This window comes from Betta splendens, chromosome 12 (genome assembly GCF_900634795.4).
Source record: "Betta splendens chromosome 12, fBetSpl5.4, whole genome shotgun sequence".
NCBI classification, from domain to species: Eukaryota; Metazoa; Chordata; class Actinopteri; order Anabantiformes; family Osphronemidae; genus Betta; species Betta splendens.
The window spans coordinates 13,072,937-13,096,141 of NC_040892.2; the positions used below are offsets into that span (position 1 = coordinate 13,072,937).

Here is a 23,205-nt window from a genome sequence, read left to right on the forward strand (position 1 = left end):
TGTATGTTAACATGAAAAGGGCTATTTTTCATTCCCTTCATGAGCCTTTTGCAGTAAGGGACAAAATCCAGTGAAACATTGACGTCGAAACATTGACGAAACATTGACGTCTTAAAGGACATATTTATTAAGCCTCATAATATGACATCACATTAGTCTAAAGACACAGATACATGTAATCATCAGGTATATGCATTAAAAGAAAAGATTCTGCTTTTTGTTGCTGTTAACGAATAAACATCAATAAAAATGCTACAGGCAAAATAGTTGTGTTATTGTGTTATTATTGTTTAAATTTTAAGCAATGAGAATATGTGAATCAAAATAAAATTGTAAAATAGTAGCATAATAAATCTAAGTACCGGTACAACGTTGAGCACATCGAAATTCGAAACTGCTTTAAAATACAAATCTACCGCCATATAGTGTCTAATGCTGACACCATGTGGTCACATCCTGAATTATTTATCACAAACAACAGATTATACCATACAGAGCAGTGGAGCAGACCTGGAATCAGTTCATTCAAGACTTGATCAAAAGCTTCCCCTGCAGGATGAACTTAGTTTCATTTACGCCAGAATGTAGTTTATTTGTTAAGCAGGACATGCACCAGAATAAACACATTTTATTTTCTTAGCTGTTATATACAACCAATAGAAAGAACAGAGGAGGGACAGAAGGAGCTTCTTCACCATTAGACACCATTTAAAGCCAGTAAATGTAACCTAACATGTGTTTGCATGAAGTTAAAAGACAATTGACGCTGAAGACTTCGACAAAACTTGCCACACACATTGACTTCCATCATTTTAACAAGCAACATTTAAAGAAGAGAACTTTAAAGGCTTGTTGGGAAATCAGCATTAGATGACAAGCTGTTTTCAAGTCACTTTATAACACTGCTGTGATGTATCAGAGTTAAAAAGCTTGAGGAAAATAAGGCGCTGGTCATAAAGTTGCTGTGGTACCGACACAAAGCACTCTGGATGGCCACATGCTCTCTAAGATCCTTTTCCATGTTATCTATGCTGGTGGTCTGTGTTGTTTGTGATCCTCAGACATGACTAATCCCTGTTGTACAACTAAATAATTCACTGGCCCCATCACCCAGTTGAAAGTTTTTATAAGAATTTTAAAATGCATGTTTAATTCACTTTTGTTTTCTTGATCGATCTGATAATTCATTGCATGAATGATGCAGTTGTTGCAGTTGTTTATAGCAGGGTGCTGGTTATGCTAAGGTTGTGGGTTCAAATCCAGTTGCAGTGTGTAAAAATTCAGTGACACCCATGTGAATCATTGGCTGATCTCCAGGTGGAGATTCATCTGTTAATAATTTAATAATAATTTGCAGTAGCATGTTTCACAGAGCTGGAAATACATACTGTATTAAGACTCATCATAATACTTTGTGCTACTAGTTCAATAAGACACAATGTGTTGGGACGTTAAATGTGTACTTAGTTTAGACACAGAAAGAATGATCACTGAAAGTTAGGCAGGAGAAATCAGTTTAAAGCATGCGATCAATGATCAGTTGTTTAGCTTGTTTCCAGCTTCTCTCACTGTGCATTGCCCTCAGGCCAGTCTGCAGCAAAGCATTAGCTGCACCATGCACAGAGACATACAGTACAAGCATGTAGCTTAAACAGGCGTCAGTGCTAACCACTACAGCACTGTGGCCCACAGCATGTGTAGCATATGACCATTTGAGCTGTGTGCTCCATATATGCCTCAGCCTGTGGCATTTAATTCAGCACCATAAACGTTCATGGGGCGGCAGTGACATGAGAAGCCACATGTTTGTTGGAGAGCTACAGTAAGTTGCTCCAGTTTGTGTGTAAACCATAAAAGAATAAACAAACAGCTGTTTGCTGTCGTAACCATCTGCTTGTGAAAAACACAAACAGTAAAAGGTAAGTACGCGCAGGCTTCTGTTGGCTTCACATCTCTGAGCTGCAATGTGCTGCTTCAGTTTGACACAAAAAGTATGAAAACTTAGTCAAGGTTGTGATATTAATTACACAGTACACTACTTACCAGTATTGCAGCTCACAGGACCTAAGTATCTAACACATCTGTCCTGTTGGGTGATGGACTGAGTGTGTGCAGATGTCAGGTTATCTGTCAATTGTCTGTTTTGTAAAAGATATTTTATCCACCAACCAACACACTTGCTACAATTAATAGGTTTGACTGACACCAACAAGCACTTCACCAATTTACTCCTTCTACTGGCTTCTTTAACTTCAGTTTTTCCTTTTTGTTCTTTCTCAAACAATTCCGTATTGTCCCGGCTTCATAACGCTCTGCTGACCTGATAATATCCCTTCAAGGTAAAGGCAAGACTTAATAAAAAATAAAACAAACCTTACACATTGAATTAGTGATTTACCAGCGTTGTTATATGACGTTTGTATTTCAGGAAGAACAATGTTTTTGGACATGTCATACAGACTAGTCACTGTTGGAACTGATCTCTAGTGATTCTAGTGATTCTGATGAGCGATCTCATGTCAAACTGATTAAAAAAGAAAAATACTGAAAGTGATCATTAAACAAACTATCTCTTATTCAAGCTAATGATTTTTTAACCAACAAGTTCAATTTAGAATGAATGAATGAATGAATGAAAAATAAACATGCAATATAAACTCAATTTGACCCCCAACCAGACAAGTTACTATTAAAACTCAAATACATTAGACTTTTGGCTTTACTACTTTGCTTTTGTTCAAATACGATAAACAATTTGCCCTTGTTCAACATCACACATAGAAAGTTAGTTTAAACAGTAAAGATAGATCTTATAATATAAAAAGTAGGGCTAGGTATCACACTGCAATATTCTGTAAGTAATCACAGTACAAATCAAGTAGTAAAACTAAGAAATGCCATGTGGTACACTGTATATTTACCAAGAAAAACAATACACACAAATAAATCCTTGATCTGCTGAGACGTGAGCTTCTACATCAATAATTGCATCAAGTTGATTCAGTTTATTCTGGCAAATTTGTGACTGTGAACTTGTGATCATACTGATGTGTACAAGGACGTGTAGGAGCAGGTGAACCAAACACAGTCTTCTATTTAGAAAGAATAATTTTTCAAGCGGTTGCGGACAATGGGATTCTGGGATGTTGAGTACTTATAGTCAGACCAATACAAAGTAAGGTCCTTCAAACAAAACTGGTTATGCCACCTGTCAAATGTGTCAATAATTGTTAAACCCAAAACTCAAAAATAAAATAAAAATCACAAAATGGTCGACTTATCCAGATGTAATGAAAATCTACATGGCACAAGCATGATATAGCTGCAAACAATAGTAGGGGAGGATGAATCTGAACTTAAATGTATAGCTATAAACATTAGTCAACACAGTTAGCACACTAACAACATACACTGTTTATACTAATACTAATAATAGACAAACCTCTAGGCTCAGTGTTGTCAAATGACTTGCTGAATGACTCACATCCATTTCTGTGGCTCCAGTATAAAGAGAGATGCTACAATAACGCTGTCACTTATGATTATGTCAGCATTTCTCAAGAAGCCTCCAGGGGCTTTGTAACAGCAAACAGGGAAAAAGTGTGCAACCAACCAGTAAAACAAAATACACATTAGAGCCGTCCATTTTCACTTAGGCTGTATCTGCCAAATGGAGGCATGAACATAAATGAGGAGTTCTATATGGAGTCCAGCAGTAGCGGTGTAACAATTTTCCAAATCCACAGTTCCAAGTTAGAAATTAGATTTAGGTGAAGGGCTTTTAAAAACATGACCTAAAGTCGTTATTGCCCCTGAATGTCTAATAACACAAATGATCTACACTCAAAACAATGGAGCGACTGACAGAATGCTAATACAACTATGGACATATTGTTAGTCAGTCCACAAAGGCAAGAGACAGTTCAGTTCCTCTTACTACAAGAAGAGGGGGCAGAAAGGATGCCAAATTATATGTGAGAGAATCCAACATATAAAACTGTGGACATGTGCCATTTTAGTCTCAAGAGTCGTTACAACTCTATCGAGCAGTCAGAGGTGAATAATCATGAACCTATAACAGTGGTTTTATATGTAACATGTACAGAGACAGCAAACAGCAAGTACACATCAGAACACTATGCAACTGTAACATCTAGAAAATCGCTGTCCATAAACAACAACAGTACAAGCTGAAAATAAAATCCCATTTTTCTTTTTATGTTTTCAACAGACAAATAAAGATAATTTGCATTGTAGTGGGTCACAAAGAAATGAAGGCTCACATGCTGACATGCTGACAGACTCTAAAATGGTCCTAAAAGGCGTCTTCCTTCGTCAGAATAGTGTTTCCTTTTATCTTGTCAGTCAGAAGGGTTGTAGTCATTGTGGTCATTCTTAGAGCAGGAAAGGAGCATTTTGTCCAGTTCCTCAGCTCATCAACACTGTACATAGTGGTTTCTTTAAGACCATTCAGTTCATGACACAGACAGACCACAAGATTTTTATTTTTTGTTTTTTTGTCATTGTCCCTTGTAGGCAAGCCAGTAGTTGTGTGCAGATCTCCTCAGCTGGATGTTATAGGTGAGAATGTTGACAAACTAGAGTTAGGAGAAGGTGTTCAGGCTTCCGAGCTCAGGGAGGTCCGTGTGGGACTGGGAGGAAGGCGAGCAGCTGCACTGTGCTCTGTACGGAAGCTGTAATCATACTGACAAAGGGACAGGCAAACATCACCATCTTATAACATGGACTCACGGAAAAGACCAACACAGTACACAGAATTAAAACCAGCTGCCAACCAGCTGTTATTCACAATAGTAACTCAAAGCAAGATGCACAGTGGCCTCTAGTGGACACAGTAAGTGATAACAGTCAATTTAAAGTGAGAGCACTATTCTCCTATCTGTCTACTTACTTCTTTCTCAATATCAGCCACTGACTTTATTGTGATGCCCATCAGATCCACCTGCTGCAGCTGTAAACAGAAAACAAAGATAGTTAGTGTTTCATGTTCATTATTATTTAACCCATTACTGCTACATATATTTTCAGTCATTATGAGTATTAACATCACCCACAGAACATCTTTCAGTCAAAAGCAATAACTAGCTTACGGTTTACATTTACATAATTTTTATGTAAATGTAGACAGGCTGAAACAAATAAACTGCTGGATACATCCCATACAACCATTAAACCATTAGTCCAATCAAAACAATCACAACCTTCCACAGGATAAACAGAACATTCAACTCAAAGGTTATATAACTTACATCAGATGAAGCACATGCAAACTTCTCAGAAATCATGAAAGGCACTCCGTCCATTGCTGAAAATACAGATACAAATGAACACTATTAATCCAGAGTGAAAGCTACGGAGAAGCCCAGTAGTTGGAATGACCCTGGATTCCAAAGTAAATTAAAGTAAAGTTTTGAATATTGCCAAGACATTAAGAAAAAAAATTATATACTGACACCTACGTAGTTATATTATTAGCATACTCTTTTAGGTTCTTACAACAATATATTTTTTTATATATTTTGCTTTAACAAAATATATTATATATTTTAAGTTTTTTTTTTTAGCAATTAGGTAAAATTCTAGTTATTACTGACAATCAGTTGCAACCATTCAATGCCTCAGAAAACGGAAGCTTTCCTTCAACAACACAGTTTATAGAGAGGAGGGAAGTTGCTGATCTCAGTTTGGGATTTCAACAAATGGTGGAATACTTTGAAAATCTCCTCAATCCCAGTGAGACTCCGTTTGTTAAAGAAACAGATGTAGGGGACACAGAGGTGAACTGATCCATCACCCAGGCAGTGGCAGGACACTGAGGCTGTATGACATCCGTCCTGAGTACCTCAAGTGTCTGGATGGTGTGAGGTTACCTTGGCTGACAAGCCTTAAACATTGCTTGGAAGGTGGGGACCTTGCCTTTGGACTGAACAGCAGGGTTGTCCCTCATTCAGAGAGAGCGTGTTCCTATAAGGGAATCCCGCGTAACATAGCATACTACACAGTACTGAGGAGGGATCAGACAATGGTCAAACCTTAGATTCAGCAGTATGAGTCCTTTGTTAAGAGCTGTCCTTCCTACGAACGACAAGAGCAGGAGCCTGTTCTGGATTACCAGTTTATTTACCATTAAATTTCAGTATGACCTAAGTCAACGACTCTGTTCATTATGGTTAGAATTTTTAGGTGCAGCTAGGGACCAGGTGAGGTCTGGTTTAGGGACCATAGAATGTGATCTCTGCTTTTTGCAAGTAACGCTGTCCTATTGGCTTCTTTGTAGCAGCACCTTCAGTGAGACAGTTTGTAGCTATGATGAGAATCAGCAAGTCCATGGTTCTCAGTTGAAAAAGGGCAGTTTGCTTTCTTCATCTTGGAAAAGAGTTCCTGCGTCAAGTGGGAGAGTCGTAGTATGAGTGAGGGAAGAACAGAGCAGGAGACTGACAAACGGAACAGTCTCTCAGCAGCAGAAATGCAGTCAGTCACTTGTCAGGAGAGAGTCTGGGGGTCACTGCTTGAACATCTCCCGCTACAACCCGGATAAAAATGGCCACATGATGGTAGTAGTAGTAGTAGTAGTAGTGGTAGTTGAAGCTGATAATAAGTCAGGGACTAGTTACTGACCTGAAATCGCATAGAGGTTGGAGTTCTGGTGTTCATAGTCTGGTCTTGTGGTGTTTTTCCCTCTGAAGCTGGCTGGTAGCGTCATTGAAATATGCCTTAGGAAAAAAAGGGGAATCAAAAAGACAAATAAACAACAGAACAGTGGATCTATAACATTTGTTTGTACTGTGTTGCCTTCAAGTTTCAGATTTCTCTTGACCAACAGTGGTGGTACTAGCTAGAATCATTTTGTGACACTTAGTTCACTTAGTTTCTGGGGTTTCTGTTATGGTCTTAAACTTAAGCCCATTAAAGTTTCAATGTACTTTTATTGTAACAGTCTACTCTTTTTTGTCTCTAGTTCTTTTGGCATTTAAAGCAGTTTAAGCAACCAGGTTACACGCAATAATATTTGCTCCTATCCACCCCTTAAGGAATATTTGCTGAAGGACAGTTAGCATCTGCAGTTCTGCAAGAAAAATGAGAGTGGACATACTTGAGCATAGGAGCTGGTGCGACTGGCACTGAGCTGGAGGAGGAGTTCAAATTCTGGATGTTGTTGGTACTAGGTGTGTGTGTGGAGTCCTGGGCCCGAGGGACGTTCCCCATTCGATACCAGATCCCCATGTTGTTCAGCTCCCTGTCAAAAAAGCCAATAAGCAGGAATAAAGAAAATTGACGATACTGAACAAAACATGTTTACATCAAATTCATCAACTGTGACATTTTTAATTTTTACACCTAGTTTCACTTTTCCATTGGAAAACTTAATCCACGCAAGTATTTCATGAAACCGCTTTAGATGTGGAAGCTTCTTAACATATGTTAAGACATAACATTTGAAACATCATTCACAAATAGTGACTTAATATAAAAAGGTAAAACACATTTAAGCTAGCATGCGATTGCTAGCCACTCACCCTATAAATGTATATTGTGGAGGAGCCTGTTTCGAGCGTCCCAGAATGCGGATGTCACAGATGGCTGCCTCTGTGGAATCCCTTGGGATGAATTTAATGCAGAGTCTCCTCTTCCTAAAGGCCTGTTCCTCTGTTGCACACAAGGGGCAAACAAACTTAGAGTCACTGCAAACAGGAAGCTGTGTACAGTGGTTCTATGAAGTTCCTATTAGTCTGTTAATATGTATGCTTCAGAAATATTGTGATGCAGTGCCTTTCACCTTCGCTTGATAACTTACGAGTGTCAACAGTCTCCTGGATTGGGATGAAGCCCACAGGCAGAGTGTCTTTTATGTCTATCAGCTTCATGTCCACAAGAACATTGCCTAAATGACTCTGTGACATGATAGGAAGAGGGGATAGTAAAACAGAATCAAAGGGAACAAAAACGACATAATATTCTCATGTAAACAACTAGTGCAGGAAGTTAGTAAATTTACATTTTCTTTAGAAAAGACTCTGGTGAAGCAGAGGTAGCGAGTCACTTTGGATTTGAAAAGGCCATCTTTCCACAGGTCAGCATCCAGGCCATCTGTTGTTGTAGAGACCTGGTAGCAGGTAAGAGAGAGGGGGGCATTACAAAGGCAGATAAAGTCTTTGGTTGCAGGGTTTCATTTGAGTCAAGAGGTTTACTGTGGGGCAATATTAATACATAATGGTTTTCATGGATGCACCACAATAAAAAAAAATAATAAAAAAAAATACACATAAGTAATAATAAGACATCTAGTACAGCTGTTACTATCACACCTAGGCCAATTCCATTTTTTTCATAGTAACATTTAGAATTCATGTGCAGCTTCCCAGTAACTTCTCAGTAACCTACCACATCATATCCAGTGGGTGCCCTGTTCCTGGAGGCTACTACTCCCACTCCTGTGATTGGATCCATGGGCATCTCTGGCAAAGCTTCAGACAGATCTCGAACCTCAGGCATTTCTGTAGAGTTCTAAAACCAAAACCAATACAAAACAGCATTTAGACAAGCCGATGAGTAAAGTGTGACAGATACAATAACCTCAGCCAATGTATGGTTATCTGAAAGAAAACAAGCTGTAACTCTAACTTTTTTAATTCCAGTATAGTATAAAGTGCATAGTAATTTTTGTTGTAGTGGATGTGGTTGCTATGAGTGTAAGCTGATCACCATGTACAGGTCATTATGATGTAACACATGCTGTACATCAACACAGATGAGGAGCGTCAGCTTTGGAGGCCATTACATGAGGTGGAGTTTGAAAATAATATGTGCAGAGATGAACAAAATCAATAAGTAAATCAATACATTTTTGGATGTTTTGGCAAAGAAGTATCAGTAAACTGCTGCAACCACTGAAATATTCAATCATTTATCTGATTCACTGTATGGTTTTAATAAAGACTTCAAGCTGTGAGTTCAATGATTTAAAATATTAAGCTAAGATGGCTGGATTTGGATAACAGAGAACAGAACAGTTGATTCTAGGCAGGAACATAATTTTTATGGTGGCATGTCTCCCAATGAGTGATATGAGCAGGCGCTGCCAGCATTTGAAGGAACCCACTGTTCTCTTTATTAATGAGGAATAAATTAGTTCTGTCAGGTCTATAGAGCCCGATAGAAGTGTGTTAGTGTAACTACTGCTACCAATATCTCACTCCATGTGCTCAAGCCTACTTACCAAGCAAGTTTTGCCACTATGGTTCTACAGTTCTTTTCCCTTGACCACTGCACAGCTTTCTCCCTCATCATTTGCAAATCTCCACACAGTGGAGAAATCCTTCTGAGCCCGCCTAGACAACACAGACCTCCTACATAGCATCTCCTTGGCTACTAGCTCTCTGTTCAGAGTCATGGCGCGCACACACTTGTCCTTCCATCCATGTGAGGACAGCCACTGACATAATGCATTCCCTAGCCGTCACAACTCAAGGCACAATTCAAAACCTTGCACAAACCCTTGTAAATACAGAATTCTAAGCTTAGCCTCAAAACCAAATATTAACTCTAAAACAGTCCTTCAAAGTCTTGAGGACCACTCAAACAGGACCGGTTTCAAATTGAGAATCACTGTTCATGACTAATGCACAAAAAATCTTGTAGTGAAGTCCAGCAGTTGAACATCAGCATATTCCGCCCATAGCATGGAGTTGATTGTTTTAATCCAGGGGTGTCAAACTCGAGCCACCCTCTTTCTGGTTCTTCAAGTCTCCTGCCCTTGCTCCTACTGAAGACTAAATTTAGGTGTGTTCAGTCAATCAACAGCTGGATAAGCCAACTGACACACACCTGATCCGGGTAATCAGCAGCACACACATCCCACTAAGATGACATTTTGCTGAGCACATCGGTCAAAAGAGAAGAAGAAGTAGTATTTACTGTCAAATGTCACATATGTTACAATGACATTTTTCCTCTGCATTTAACTCATCCTCTACGAACGTGTGGCATTCCGCATCCCAGGACAATGCTCTATCCACTGAGCCACCATAATGTGTCTATTAGATAGCCGTCCAGGGGTCATGCTTTCAGAATTCAACTAGTACTAATTTAGAATATATCTGACTATGTTGCCATGATTACTAACTAAATTTTGGAAACTGTATTCCTAAAACTGCATCAATCGCGCTCTATAAACGATAGTGATGGCTGGTTTTACTAGAGAAATATGAACAAAGGCTAACTTGAGTTCAGTGGACGGCTTTGTACTGGTGTACAACCACATCTATGTGATTTGAAAGTAAAAAGTAACACTGACGCAGATGACACTGACAGCAAGGAATGCAAACTTTCATGGGGACACATTTAGTAAAAAGATGTAACATAAAGGTTCCAAATAACTTATTAATAAAAAATACACAGTGTAACCAACATATTATAACAACACACACAATAATACAATTATACCATAGACAAAATGGGCCATTTTCATCACGACTAAAGGAACAGTTACATAACAAATCTACCATTTGAACTTTTGAAGTACACATTAACATTCAGTAATATTATGGTTTTTACAGTAACATTTACCAATAGTAAACATCATCCCTATCAACACTTATGTGTAAAGTCACAAAGACAGAAAAGTCAGACCAGTCTGTAACAAGGAGGCATCACTGCTTAGAAAGACCATCAGTAACTAAATATTAACTGTGTCCATAACTAAGACATACGTATCGATTCATGTGGGTACCCTAAGTTTTAGTTTAAAACAAACCTTTACAAAAATGACTAACCTTATGACAGCAAACCCTTAAATACATCGAACCTGTGTCTGGACCGCGACGTAGTTTGTCAGCTGTAGCCCAACAGGAGAAAGGCTACTGCTGCTTCGCTAACAAGCTAGCCAACTAGCCTAGCACGCTAGCAGTAACGTTATCCAAACACCAGCAGCGACCATCGGACAAGGCTGTCAAACCCTAACGCTGGCTATAGTTTTTCTCCTGACCGTCCCTGGAAACAAATGTTGTCTATTGTTCGATTTAAAACATTATCATACACATGTAAATGACTGTAACATTAAACCACCAACGACGAACTCCGAGTTGGATGCCAGTCTGTCACTCGGAGCAACCGAATTTGCATTAGCTGCTAATGTTTGCTAATTTGCTAACAAGCGTGAGTCCACTCACCCAGCGAGAATATTAGTCGGACACGACCGGTCTTTGTGTCTTAGAGTTAATTCTCTTTCGCTCCTTTTTCACAGTTCCAGAAAGACCGGTCTTTGTGGAATAAGTGTATTTAACGGAGCGAAACAAAACGCCAGCTGCCGTGTGTATATTAGCATAGCGGTTCTCCAGCTAGCGGTTTCTGAAGCTAGGTTTCTGATGAAGCTGCTGCGGGAGCGACCCTCCAACTGGAGGAACCGTCGCCTCCACCCCCGCCTCGTGTCTACGCACTGAACAGAACCTGACACTTGATGTCGAACATCTATACGCGTTTTTACATATTTTATAAACCTAGTAACCAACATTCTTAATACGTTTAGGTGCAGACATTTCTACTGAAAAAGGGCTTGTGCTTGACTAACAGCTTACTTACAAGTAATAGGGCAGAGAGCGTCCAACAAATGTATAATAATAATAATAATAATAATAATAATAATAATAATAATAATAATAATAATAATAATAATAGGACATTTCAGAGGGATTCGACCTTTTCCTACAGAATATTGGAATAATAGCTCGCCAAAACTCATAAAGGCTATTTGGCTTTAAACATATAGAAACAATTATGATGTTCTTATTCTGTTTTCTTAATCCCTTTCCCTCCTTACAAGTGGCAGTTATTACACGGTGCAGGCTCCTCAGAACATTCAACACATCCTTGCACACAACTATAGAGGGTCCAACAAACAGAGCACACACTGAAAGTCAGCTTGCACTGCTCACACACCACAAGACAGTCCTAAAACTGGACTCCTGCACTCAAACTCTGTACCATTTGAACCAGACTGTTGCTAAGTGCCTTTGTTATTGTTACACTTTTGCGCTGTAGGTCTTATATAGTGTTGCAGTTTGAATTCCATATGCTTGTAATCACTATATAGACTCGTAGTCACTATATGCTTGAGGTCATATTCATTTCCGGACCTCTTTTGTTGTCCTGTTGCCATGGTGACTTGTAATATCTTCACTCCATTGATCAGGGCTTTGTATCGTCACGGTGCACGCGCTTAACTCTAAGTCAATCAACTCAGAGTTGCTTACACCAACTCTTCTCAGCTGTTCTGAAACCGAAAACTCTGTGTAAGTCAACTTAGTCTAACACTTAAAAAGTGTTAGACTGGTCGTCTATGGAGGCTGAAAGAGGAGGGTGGACTTGAAACAGAAGAAAGAGGAGAAAAAGGCAAGAGGAGACTATTAATGTAGTTCATGAGTTGCATAATATAGTGGAGATAAAATACAGGGAAAATGTCCTGATAAATGAACTTTATTGATCCCACATTGGGGATGGTAACCTCTATATTTTAACCCACTCCTGGGGAGCAGTGAGCAGCCACGATGCAGCACCTGGGGAGTATGAAGTGTATTGGTACGTCACACTCGCACACCTGGTGATCAAAAGTCTGTGGAAACAGGTGCAGGTGTGGTGGTGGAAAATTCAGGAGCAGAAGTGGAAATCAGAACATCAGAACGTTTGAGTGTGTTTGCAGGGGAGTTGGTTGCAATCAGGGTGGCACTGAGGTCAGTGGAGCATAGTGGGTGGAGGAGGGTTTTAACCTGAAGTGACTCTCTTTCAGTATTAAAGTCTTTACATCGGAAAAGAGCAAAGTATCATCAGGATGTTTGGTTTGACGTTTTGGAGTTATTAACTAGAAACAGTAACGGGGAGATTGTGATGATATGAGCTTTATAGGAAAAGAGTGGTTGGATAGGGTGGCGAAAAAAGCAATGCAGCAGAGGAAGGTTGAAGAAAATGTTAAATTGCCAAAGATGAAAGAGCAAGTTATTTTAAGTAGGTCAAGAATCTGACAAAAGAGCTGAAAAATAAGCAAAGGAGGGTCTTAAGCATGAGCAAACTGACATCACTCTAGCATTGTCAAAGTCTGAGGGGGAGAGTGTGGTGAGGAGGAAGGTAAATGAAAAATGTCAGTACTGCTGGGACCAGGGGACAAAGGGCAGATATTTGTATAGGTTGCAGAAGAAAGTGGGAGAGGACAGAGGGTGGAGCAGGAAAAGACGAGAAGAGGTGGCTTTGACCAGTAACTTAAACAGCACTCTGCATATACTGGGGACTTCCTGTAGATGGCAGCAAGGCAACAACTTTGGATGCCGGCTGCCGTGAATCCTCAAAAGAAGAAGAAGTAGCAAGCTGAGCACAGGTGATCATGCTAAAGAAGTTAGCATTATCACTAATGAATTTTTTTATTGTCACTGCTGGTGGTATGCGCAGATATAACTGTGGTGGGCATGTCATCGTATGTGACATATAAAGGTGAGAAGCTATTATTGATTCGCTAACGTTAATCTGTCTGGGAGGCTAAGATAGCAGCTAACCATAAACAAATAGCTATGGAAAGCTTTTGTGATTTTAATTCTGAAAAAGCGTCTTGGCTAATGTAATACGAGCTGTTTACTTTGCATGGGCATCCGTTTTATAGTTTTATACTAAGTATATAGCCAATACCAGTTATTGTTTGAGGACACGGTCTTTGCTAGCGTTGTTGTGTTGTTAAAGCTACCTAATTAGCGAGGTTCAGAATAGCAAGGAAACAATAGCGTCTGGTCAGCTAATGTCAGACTAGTCCCCTGTAGTTAACACGTCAGTGGGTACCTAGATAGGTTATTGTCATTCTAGGACATTGTTGTCATTTATACGAAACTTTTCCCTGTGGAGAAGCTGCCTATATAACGGCCAACATGCGAAAACAAACTTGTCATCACACTGTATCGGCATTAGCGACAGTTATCATCCGCTGCAAAAGGTCTTTGCAGGAACTAGCCTCTGATCCTGAAATAAGGGCCAGTAAAATGTGTGAAAGTGTGTGACGATGTTTTATTAGCCTATAGCGTCTTAACCACTCACATCGTGTTGCTGCATCATGTTTTAACAAACAAACAGTATTTGCTCTCTTAGGTTAATCTACGACCTGTTTCCTTGTTCCTTGTCTAGGCTCCTATTACCGTGCTGCATTTATCAACAGCTTTTGTTCGTAGTGTAAATAATAAACACAGTCAAGTCTCTTCATTTGTTTATAATTCACTATAAGTGAGTGAAGTCAAGTGACAGTATCACTTTAAGATCACACACTTGTTCTGACAGTTCTGAAATTTCCAACCTTTAAATAGTTAAATATATTAATTGCACACATTAACTTAAAGTTGCACCGTTGCATTAATTTACATCAAGAGATTTTTAGACTACTGGCATAGTTAACGGGCTTTGAAGTTGTTGTTTTTTTTAATTGTATGCTTTAGCAAGTGTTTTGGCCAGAATTGGGCAAATTACATTACAATTATGTTATATAAAACTAAACGACTGTATGTTACTTATTAGACTTAGAAGTCAGACGTTTTACTTATTTGTCATAACCGCATATAATAACTAGATAATAATATCTCCAAACAGATTGTGGGATCTGCCGGATTGAGGGAAAAGGAATGGAAAAGATGACTCTCTACTTGTCATCAGTTCCTGCTTTAACACTTTCAGATAGAGACTGAAAGGAAGCAAAAGGCATCTTCTGGCATTCGGACAAGAAGTCCAAAACTCCAAGCCAGACTACATAAAGCAGAGAAATATGGCTTTCTTGGACAATCCAGGAATTATTCTGGCACACATCAGACAGTCTCATGTGACAAGTGATGACACGGGAATGTGTGAGATGGTACTAATCGACCAGGATGTGGATTTGGAGAAGTGCCAGGTGTCTCTGGTAACCAGCAGCAGCTGTGGGTCAACGGGGTCAAGCTCCCAGAGTGATGGGGGCAGCAGTGTGACGGACAATCATGCCTGTGACCTTTCTCAGTCCATGGACATTACCTCAAGTTGGGACTTTGGCATCCGCCGGCGTTCCAATACAGGTACACTGCAGTCTCTCCTGTTGTTACAGACGCAGGAACTAGAAAGTATGTTCTGTTGTTATAGAGGATTTGAGCTTAGTGCCTGAAATTAATAAATGTTCTGAGGGGAGAAGCATGGACCACTTGAGGCACAAGTCTCTACTTGTATGCTTATATGCTCCATAAATTAAGAGTCTTTAGATTATACAGTCAGGCCAGAGTTGCTGGATTGTTGATAGAAAGATTTGTTACTTACCTGCTTTAAGATTAAGAACTGGAAATGTGTAGATGTCTCTGTCAACACAGGCGCAGGAAACCTGGGGCAACTGTAAAATCACAGCACTTTGTGATTTGAAAAACGATGACTTCATTTACTGTGTATTTTGTGACTTTGTCTTCCATGTGACAGAAGGTTTAATGCTGTTATTTATTTTCAGCCCAAAGACTTGAAAGGCTAAGAAAAGAGAGGCAAAACCAAATCAAATGTAAAAACATTCAGTGGAAAGAGAGGACATCCTCACAATCAGGTAATTTTTAAAAGCAAACTTTTAAAACCCTGTGTATTGAAACATCAATATAACTTTATTGTGAGCTATAAGGGAATTTAAAAATCTGAATGCTATTTTTTAGTTGTAGTATTTTTCTGCATAAATGAGAGAACTATTCCTTTGAATTTTTCTGGTAACATCTTGTTAGTGTATTAAAATATGCTGCCAGTAAATTGTTGGTTTAAAAATAGGGTATAAAATAAGTCCAAAAGTAAGATTATCAAAGCCCAGTTTTACATAAAACTTTACATAAACCTGGATTTACTATGTGGACATTTGGTTGACAAGATTATGAATGCATTTGAAGAATATTATACAAGAAAAGGTACCTTCTATGTGCCACCAACAGATCATTAGAGCTTATCTCTCCACATTTACATTTGATGTAAAACGACATGTCTCGAAACAAAACCATACAGTATGTGAATGCTACTGCAGTGAAAATCACCCCACGTCTTTTGCTGCATTTTGTTTTTGTTCTCTGATTTTTGTCCAGTGGAGGATCTGGGATCTCTGTTTGAAAAACGTGACTTCAAAGACAGGCTGCGAACAACAGGTATCAAGTCCACCCTCTCGCTGCGACTGGAGCAATGTCCCCAGCAGCTCAACAACCCCTTTAATGAATACTCCAAATTTGATGGCAAGGTGAGTTAGTCCACTTTGTAATTAAGTTTATGTTTTTGCTCAATTGCCTATTACCTGAAATGTTATTCTATTTAAAAAGTTGGGTTTTACCTTAAGTCTTTGGACAGACAGTCCCTTTTGTCGGTTGTCCAGATGCACAAACATAAAATGAAGTATTGATTTATTCCTTCTTGTTTTAGGGCCACGTTGGCACAACAGCCACAAAAAAGATTGATGTCTACCTCTCAATGCAGCTGGCTCAGGAGAAAATACATCCCATGACAGTAGTGACCATTGCCAATGCTCGTGTTCACGACCTCATTGGGCTCATCTGTTGGCAGTATACGAGCGAGGGTCGAGAACCTAAACTCAAGCGAGTACAAATGCTTGTTAACAGTAGTTCTGTTTTGCTCTTCCTCTGCCTATCTCCACTCATCTGTCATGTCTCCTCACAGTGAGGATGTCAATGCCTACTGCCTCCACATTGCAGAGGATGATGGAGAGGTGGATACTGATTTCCCACCACTGGACTCCAATGAGCCAATTCACAAGTTTGGTTTCAGTACCCTGGCCCTGGTGGAAAAATACTCCTCACCTGGCCTTGCTTCCAGACAGTCTCTCTTTGTCAGAATGTAAGTAACAACCGAGAGTGTCACAGATCACAAAAAAACATTTATTTGGCTATTCTTATGACCCCCCCCCTCCTCCCTACAATATTCAAAATACCCAGTGTGTATCAATAAAATTCAGAAAATGTATGCTCCTTTAGATTTGTGGTCACATTTTATATGAATTGCTGTTTATATGGATTTTCTCATGGCACAACACTTATATAAATAAGAAAAGATATAGAAAGGAGTTAACTTAGCAATTAATCAGCAGCCTATGTTGAACTGCAAAGGGTAATCTAAAATAATAGATACATTTTGGTCTATGACACTACAAATATAAAACATATTCATGCATCAGTGTTTGCACGAAGGTGTGGTTATCGCCAAAACTAAATATTTCTAATTAACTTTGCAAAAAATAGTATGATGGGTGTTTTACATTGTGAATGTATGATATTTAATTAATTGTATATTGCTATTATGTGGTTTCATTAGTGTTTTGCTGTGGTTATAGAAAAAACTTTTAATTGTGTTAAATTAGATTTTAAAAAGTAAAGCAATATTCTGTAAACGTAATAAAACAAAAAATATTAGAATAGTATTTGCATTACAGTCGGTTCACTATAGTGAAAACAGGTTAATACTTGAGGTGTGCTGTCAGAGCTGTATTATTGCAGTTTCAGTTTTGTCAGTATGTAAATGACTTGCCTACTTACTATTTTTTCTTAATTTTTTCCATTATAGAAATGCTGCTCACGGTTTCTCTCTCATCCCTGTGGACAGCATGAAAGTAACAATGAAGGATATTCTCCAGAAAGCACTCAGGAAAAGAAAAGGCTCACAGAAAGACTCAGGTAATGACACATATCAGGTAATAGATACTACCAACACACCAGATACAGTCAGGTGTCTGGTTTTCTTATCAGGGTGCAGCCTCACACATTGGCACAGTGTATGTAATTAAAGAAACTATGTAACAATGTAAAGAAACTAAGTACTATGCAGTTTAGATAATGTGTGGTAAACTACTCTGATGTTAAGCCACAGGACTCATTCACATTTAGAGGAGCATTGGTCATTTGCTGTGTTTCTTTCTCTTTGCCTCAAATACAAATAAGACTTGTTATCACTTCCCTATTAGAGATGAAATGTATCCACTGCACCTTCCTGTAACTGGTAGTGTTGATCTGTACAACCAACAACATTCCATTTTCTATGCTAGTTTGTTTGTTGTTGGACCTCGTGGTATGTCCTAGTAAGTGTTTCTCAGTTTGGCCCTTTTTCATGCTGGTTTTCACAAACCTGGACCTCTGTCTTGCATTGTGAGTAGAACAGCGATAAAGTTGATTTCACAAAAATGTTGGTTCAAAATGTCAACAACAACCCACGAAACTGCGACAATTAGGTACGAAGGCAATCCTAAAATTGAGGTTTCCTATTTTTTTCCTTTTATTTTCTAAAATATTTACATCAGTTTAAAGTTTGAATTGATATAAACTTTTCTATATAACCACCATTTGGGTTGATGCATTTTTGTAGAGGCTAATGCCCGTGTCATGTCAAAATGCAGAGAGCAACCAGAGTGATCCGCCGGTCTTCACTCCTTTTTTCCTCAACCTTCGCAGCTGTCTGGTCGGAATTGACGGTCTCCCTCTCTTGTTGTTTGTCATGAATTTCATTACGGCCGGCTGTAAACTATCAAAAGTTAATTATATTCCAGCCTTTAAAATAACTTACTTTGGGCATTGCCCTCATGTTAAATATTATCATATTGGTAGAGTTTGTATTACATGTCAAGAGACTTGATGGAGTTGACTGTATCATACCACACAAACCACACAAAGGTCAAAGTGTGAAGAACAGCAAACATTTGGATGACGTGGTTTTACAGCCCCATGTAAAGGTGCCACGTCTTGAACCATGACAGCAATGTTGGATGCTGCAGTGTAATAAGAGGTCAGGATGAAAGGAGCCGCCTCCGAAATAGGATGTGCTCAAATGCCAAGTAAACCCATGTAACCTGTGGGCAGTAGATAAGGAAGTATTGAATGGTGCTTGGTCACATTATCAGGGAAACTGTGGTGACATTTCGGCAGGCTGACGAAGATCTGCCAGTTGGGTTTGTTACTTCCTTTCATATTTTCCTCTTTCATTAGTACAGAAGACAGATTGACCGGCCAAAAGTTATATTAGCAATTTGTAAACTTTACCTTGTGTCAAGATTTTTAAATATTTATTATCCTCACACAGAAACAGTGCAATGAAAATATTAAGAAGCAGACACTTTTATTCCAGTTTAACAGGAATCAACAGTTTTGATGTTGCCCTTTTATTATATGCTCTTGAAGGATTTACCCGATCCCCTTTGTTGTCCCATAGCCAATTATTAGTGGCCAAGATAAATCGCCTTAAACCTCCCCATACTGTATGTTTTTTATGAGCTCTAAGGGACTATTGACATTGCTATAATCTTTGACCAGTTCCCAGAGGATCAGGTACTGATGTGCTTTTTATTTCCACCCCTACTTTTCTTAAGCTTCTATCCCTACAATTCCTTATCAGGGGACTATCATTGTAAATAATTGAAGCTGATAAGATTAGACGAAAATTTATCCTACAGTTTATTTGCTGTGGTTGAAACTAAGGCAACAGTAGGTGGAGCTGTGTTAGAATAAGCATGCATAGGCCACCTGATGTGTTTGTTTATTTTTATCTTAATGAGAAAATTATGCATTAACAATTTAAATGAATAAAAAAAAATAGTTTATGTTGCCTTTAAGGCATTGTTGCCATTAACTGAGGCAGCATTTGTTGATAATTATAATTATATATAATGTGAAATAAATGATACTGTTAATACTATTAATGGAATACAAAGAATAAAAAAGTAACATTTATAATAATGATAAATGTGTATTAACAAAAGTAGGTGAACAAGAAAAGCCAAATTATGTTGCTGTTGTTTGACTCCGTCTTTCTCTAGGGCCAATGTATCGTCTGGAGAAGCAGACAGAGCCTAATGTTGCAGTAGACCTGGAGTCCACACTGGAGAGCCAGAACACCCTGGAGTTCTGTCTGGTCCGGGAAAATAGTAAGTACTCCTAGGAGGTAATGCGTCTTATGCCATATCTTCTTAGTGATTCCACAGTAGAGCTTTCCAGTTACCAGTGATTGAAAGAATAAATCATTGTCCAGAGCTGCATGTAATCAGAAATATATTTATCATAATTCATATATAAACAATCCCTTAATACAAACTAAGGTTGTTTGAGGTAAAGATTATTATATTTTAATTGTTTGAAAAGCTGTTTTTGATATTTGTTTTTCTTTCCTTCTCAGGTTCCAGGGGTGAGGAGAGCTCAGAGGAAGACCCTCCTATTGATATTACTACAGTACAAGACATGCTGAGCAGCCACCACTATAAGTCCTTCAAGATCAGTATGATCCACAAGCTGAGATTCACCACAGATGTCCAGCTAGGTACACGTGTAGTAATATTGGCTGCAAATCTGAGGCACAGTACTTTTGTTCAAAATAATCAGTGGCACGTTTACTACTAAATGTCAGTGGGCCATGGAAATATTTTGGTAAGATGGTAGGAACCTAGTTGAGTCTACTGTATTAAATTTTTCTTAAAGTTGTCAAAAGTTGTCGGCTAAATGTGAACACTTCACCGTCTACAGTATGAGGATGGTTTTGAAATGGATAAGACTGTAAATCTGGTTACTGTGTTGTTTCCTGACAACCAAGACTTCTCAAATAGATAAACTAATGTATGATAATGATATTGGTGCTAAATGAAAGTCCAGAGGAAAAGTGAAAAAAAGTAAAAAAAAAAAAAGAAATACTGGAAACTTTTATATTAATCTGAAATTTAATTAATCTGCTTGCACTAAGGGGCTTTTTGGTGTTTTCTATAGACGTTCTATGACATTCATCTATTTTTTTCAGGCATTTCAGGTGAGAAAGTGGAGATCGATCCTGTCACTAATCAGAAGGCCAGTATTAAGTTCCTAATTCGGCAGAAACCCATCTCCATCGACTCGGACCACCTCTGTGCCTGTGACCTTGTAGAGGAAAGAAGCCCCAGTGAGTCAAACATGGAAATAATGGCTGTACACATTATGATAGTAGAAAGTTTCACTTCCTTTTACATGTGTAGACATGAAACCTAATGCAGCGGTCTTTGGTTTTAGTCAAAATAACTGGTTATTGACTCCTAGTTTGTTCAACTCTAACTCGAGTCACTTTTCTGTTTTGTGGTCTTTATCCCAGTTTGTGTAGTTTTGATATGGCCCCATTGGTGAAAACGGCAGCTGCTTTGCCTCACAGACATTTAGTTGATCACTGTGAAAATGAATCACCTACCATCAACCAAAGCAGAAGAAATGTTCTCACAAGGCTTGAAATGGCATATTTTAGCCACTTCAAATTATACTTGAAACATTCATGGATAACAGCAGCTAATTTCCATTACGAATACACTGTACTGCTGAATCGTTTTTTGACTCATTATTTGCTTTGTATCAGATTGGATTACATGGCGTCATGTTAGAGCTGACTAAGCCATTACAGGCTTTAATTGGTTAAATACGATGAATTTTAGATTTGAATTTATTGATTTCTTCCTCTTCTTTTCTTTGTATACTCACAGCGGACCATTACCCAAAATAAATCTTCTTAATCTGAACATTAATCGGAAATATTTACAACAAAAAGGGTTGATATACATAATGTGTCACTTCTATCTCATCATGCATATTTTGCTCTTACAGGTCATGCAATATTTAAACTCACTTATTTGAGCAACCATGAATACAAGCACCTCTTCTTTGAGTCTGATGCTGCTACTGTCAATGAAATAGTGCTAAAGGTGAGTTCTGCTTGTGTTGTGTTTACAAAAAGTTAACATTTCTTGTTGGTTTTTAGTCTTAAATCTGTAGTCTATTTGTTACATTTTATTAATATAAGAGGATTTTACTTCACTGTTGGTTTGCAGGTGAATTACATCCTGGAGTCCCGTGCCAGCACCTCTCGAGCTGATTATTTTGCCCAGAAGCAGCGAAAACTGAACCGCCGGACCAGCTTCAGTTTTCAAAAGGAAAAGAAGTCTGGTCAGTAGAAAGAATGAGGCTGCTTCGACTATAAACAAGGCCAAGAGTCAGGGAAGACCAAGAAAATGAAATGGAGCAGCAGTAAAATATAGACAATAGAGACACATCCCTGCTCTAGAGGAAACATGACGAAGTAAAGAGAATCCACAAATGAAACCGCACTAATTTTCTTTCTTTATTTTAATTTAAATTTTATTTTAGTTTTTTTAATATATATACAAAAGTAAAAAGAAGACGTGTGGGACAGAGCTGTGGTTGTACTTTTGCTGTTTATGCTCATTCATTGTCTCGAAATTCTGGCCTCTAGGACAGATCTGTACAGCTTCAGTGTGATGGTTGTGTACATCCAACAGAAAAGAACTTGCTATGTGGTAAATGTTGGCTTCTGTTCTCAAGCTTCATGAACTTTAACATGTGCGAAGAAACCTTTTACATTTTTTATGTTTTGTAGATAGACTTTTTAAGATTAGGAAATGAATTGATAAGAACAACAATAGTCCATGTGGGTTTTTAAAATACTCACCTGCCATGAACTCAGATCCTGAATCAAACATCATCTGCATCATTAAAGCAGCAGTTTGGTAACTGGTGATTTATTACATGCATTTAAAGTTAAAGTGTATGCTGTGTAAAACAAAAAACATTATTTGCATAATAAACCACTTTAACAAAAACTAAACATGCTTCTGCATAAAAATGTTGTATCAGGAAAAAAAACTGTTAAAATCAAAAAAGTCCTTTTTAAAATTTTCTCCTTGTGGTGTGATAAATTAATATAAGAATGCAGTATTGCCAGGGTGGGATCACAGGGAGGATGATTTTCAATATGAACAGTTTGAGTTTGTGCAGTGTTTTAATTCTAGTCTTTCTAGTACTTTGTAGTACAGTGGTTTGCTGAATTCACTGCAGCTTGGGCCGATCGCCCAGCACTCAGAACATGTGGACGTCTTAGTTAAATGCTATATTGGTCCTTTCCCATTCAACAGTGACTTCAAACATGGCTGCATCATGTCTGTAACACAGTGACGTGACAGTCGTGTCCAGAAAGGCAACAAAGCCAGTGTGTCAGCTCTGCTGTCGGTCTGTGAACGCGTGACTATAGGAAGCTCCAGTCTCCGCCAACACATTTATTAGTCTGCATTCATAGTGCATCGATCTGGGAAGCGGGTGTGTCCTTGAGCAAGACTGTGGCTGCCCACTGCTCACTTAGGGGAGAGGTCCAAGCAGAATCCTGCCCTGCTGG

At 38.6% G+C, this 23,205-nt stretch overlaps 2 protein-coding genes across 4 annotated transcripts; one reads left to right on the plus strand and one right to left on the minus strand.

The window, feature by feature from the left end:
- Positions 1 to 2,386: 2,386 nt before the first annotated feature.
- On the minus strand, positions 2,387 to 11,461 carry mvb12ba (multivesicular body subunit 12Ba). 2 transcript variants are annotated; one of them, XM_029169468.3, is made up of 10 exons: positions 11,190 to 11,461; positions 8,404 to 8,526; positions 8,018 to 8,125; positions 7,817 to 7,913; positions 7,539 to 7,668; positions 7,115 to 7,258; positions 6,640 to 6,734; positions 5,271 to 5,326; positions 4,913 to 4,972; positions 2,387 to 4,705 (listed from the first exon to the last, which is right to left on the minus strand). In XM_029169468.3, the coding sequence occupies exons 2-10, from the start codon at positions 8,512 to 8,514 to the stop codon at positions 4,619 to 4,621; spliced, it is 888 nt and encodes a 295-aa protein (XP_029025301.1). In that variant the 5' UTR covers positions 8,515 to 8,526; positions 11,190 to 11,461; the 3' UTR covers positions 2,387 to 4,618. The 2 variants fall into 2 exon arrangements, with proteins under 2 accessions (XP_029025301.1, XP_029025300.1); XM_029169467.3 differs by lacking the exon at positions 11,190 to 11,461 and adding an exon at positions 10,794 to 11,056.
- Positions 11,462 to 13,231: 1,770 nt separating this feature from the next.
- mapkap1 (MAPK associated protein 1) lies at positions 13,232 to 22,641 on the plus strand. 2 transcript variants are annotated; one of them, XM_029169681.3, is made up of 12 exons: positions 13,232 to 13,384; positions 14,632 to 15,086; positions 15,503 to 15,592; positions 16,110 to 16,258; positions 16,438 to 16,610; positions 16,693 to 16,869; positions 17,593 to 17,702; positions 19,832 to 19,939; positions 20,188 to 20,328; positions 20,800 to 20,937; positions 21,624 to 21,721; positions 21,848 to 22,641. In XM_029169681.3, exons 2-12 carry the CDS (start codon positions 14,804 to 14,806, stop codon positions 21,968 to 21,970), a joined length of 1,590 nt encoding a protein of 529 aa, XP_029025514.1. In that variant the 5' UTR covers positions 13,232 to 13,384; positions 14,632 to 14,803; the 3' UTR covers positions 21,971 to 22,641. The 2 variants fall into 2 exon arrangements, with proteins under 2 accessions (XP_029025514.1, XP_029025513.1); XM_029169680.3 differs by having other exon boundaries at positions 13,322 to 13,497.
- Positions 22,642 to 23,205: the final 564 nt, after the last annotated feature.

Coding starts and splice junctions, on each gene's coding strand:
- mvb12ba (XM_029169467.3), bottom strand. CDS start 10,820: ATGTATTTAAGGGTTTGCTGTCATAAG. Junction 8,126..8,403: donor CACCCACTGGATATGATGTG/GTAGGTTACTGA, acceptor ACCTGCTACCAG/GTCTCTACAACAACAGATGG. Junction 7,914..8,017: donor GAGTCTTTTCTAAAGAAAAT/GTAAATTTACTA, acceptor ATCATGTCACAG/AGTCATTTAGGCAATGTTCT.
- mapkap1 (XM_029169681.3), top strand. CDS start 14,804: ATGGCTTTCTTGGACAATCCAGGAATTATTCTGGCACACATCAGACAG. Junction 15,593..16,109: donor GAGGACATCCTCACAATCAG/GTAATTTTTAAA, acceptor ATTTTTGTCCAG/TGGAGGATCTGGGATCTCTG. Junction 19,940..20,187: donor CTGTCTGGTCCGGGAAAATA/GTAAGTACTCCT, acceptor TTTCCTTCTCAG/GTTCCAGGGGTGAGGAGAGC.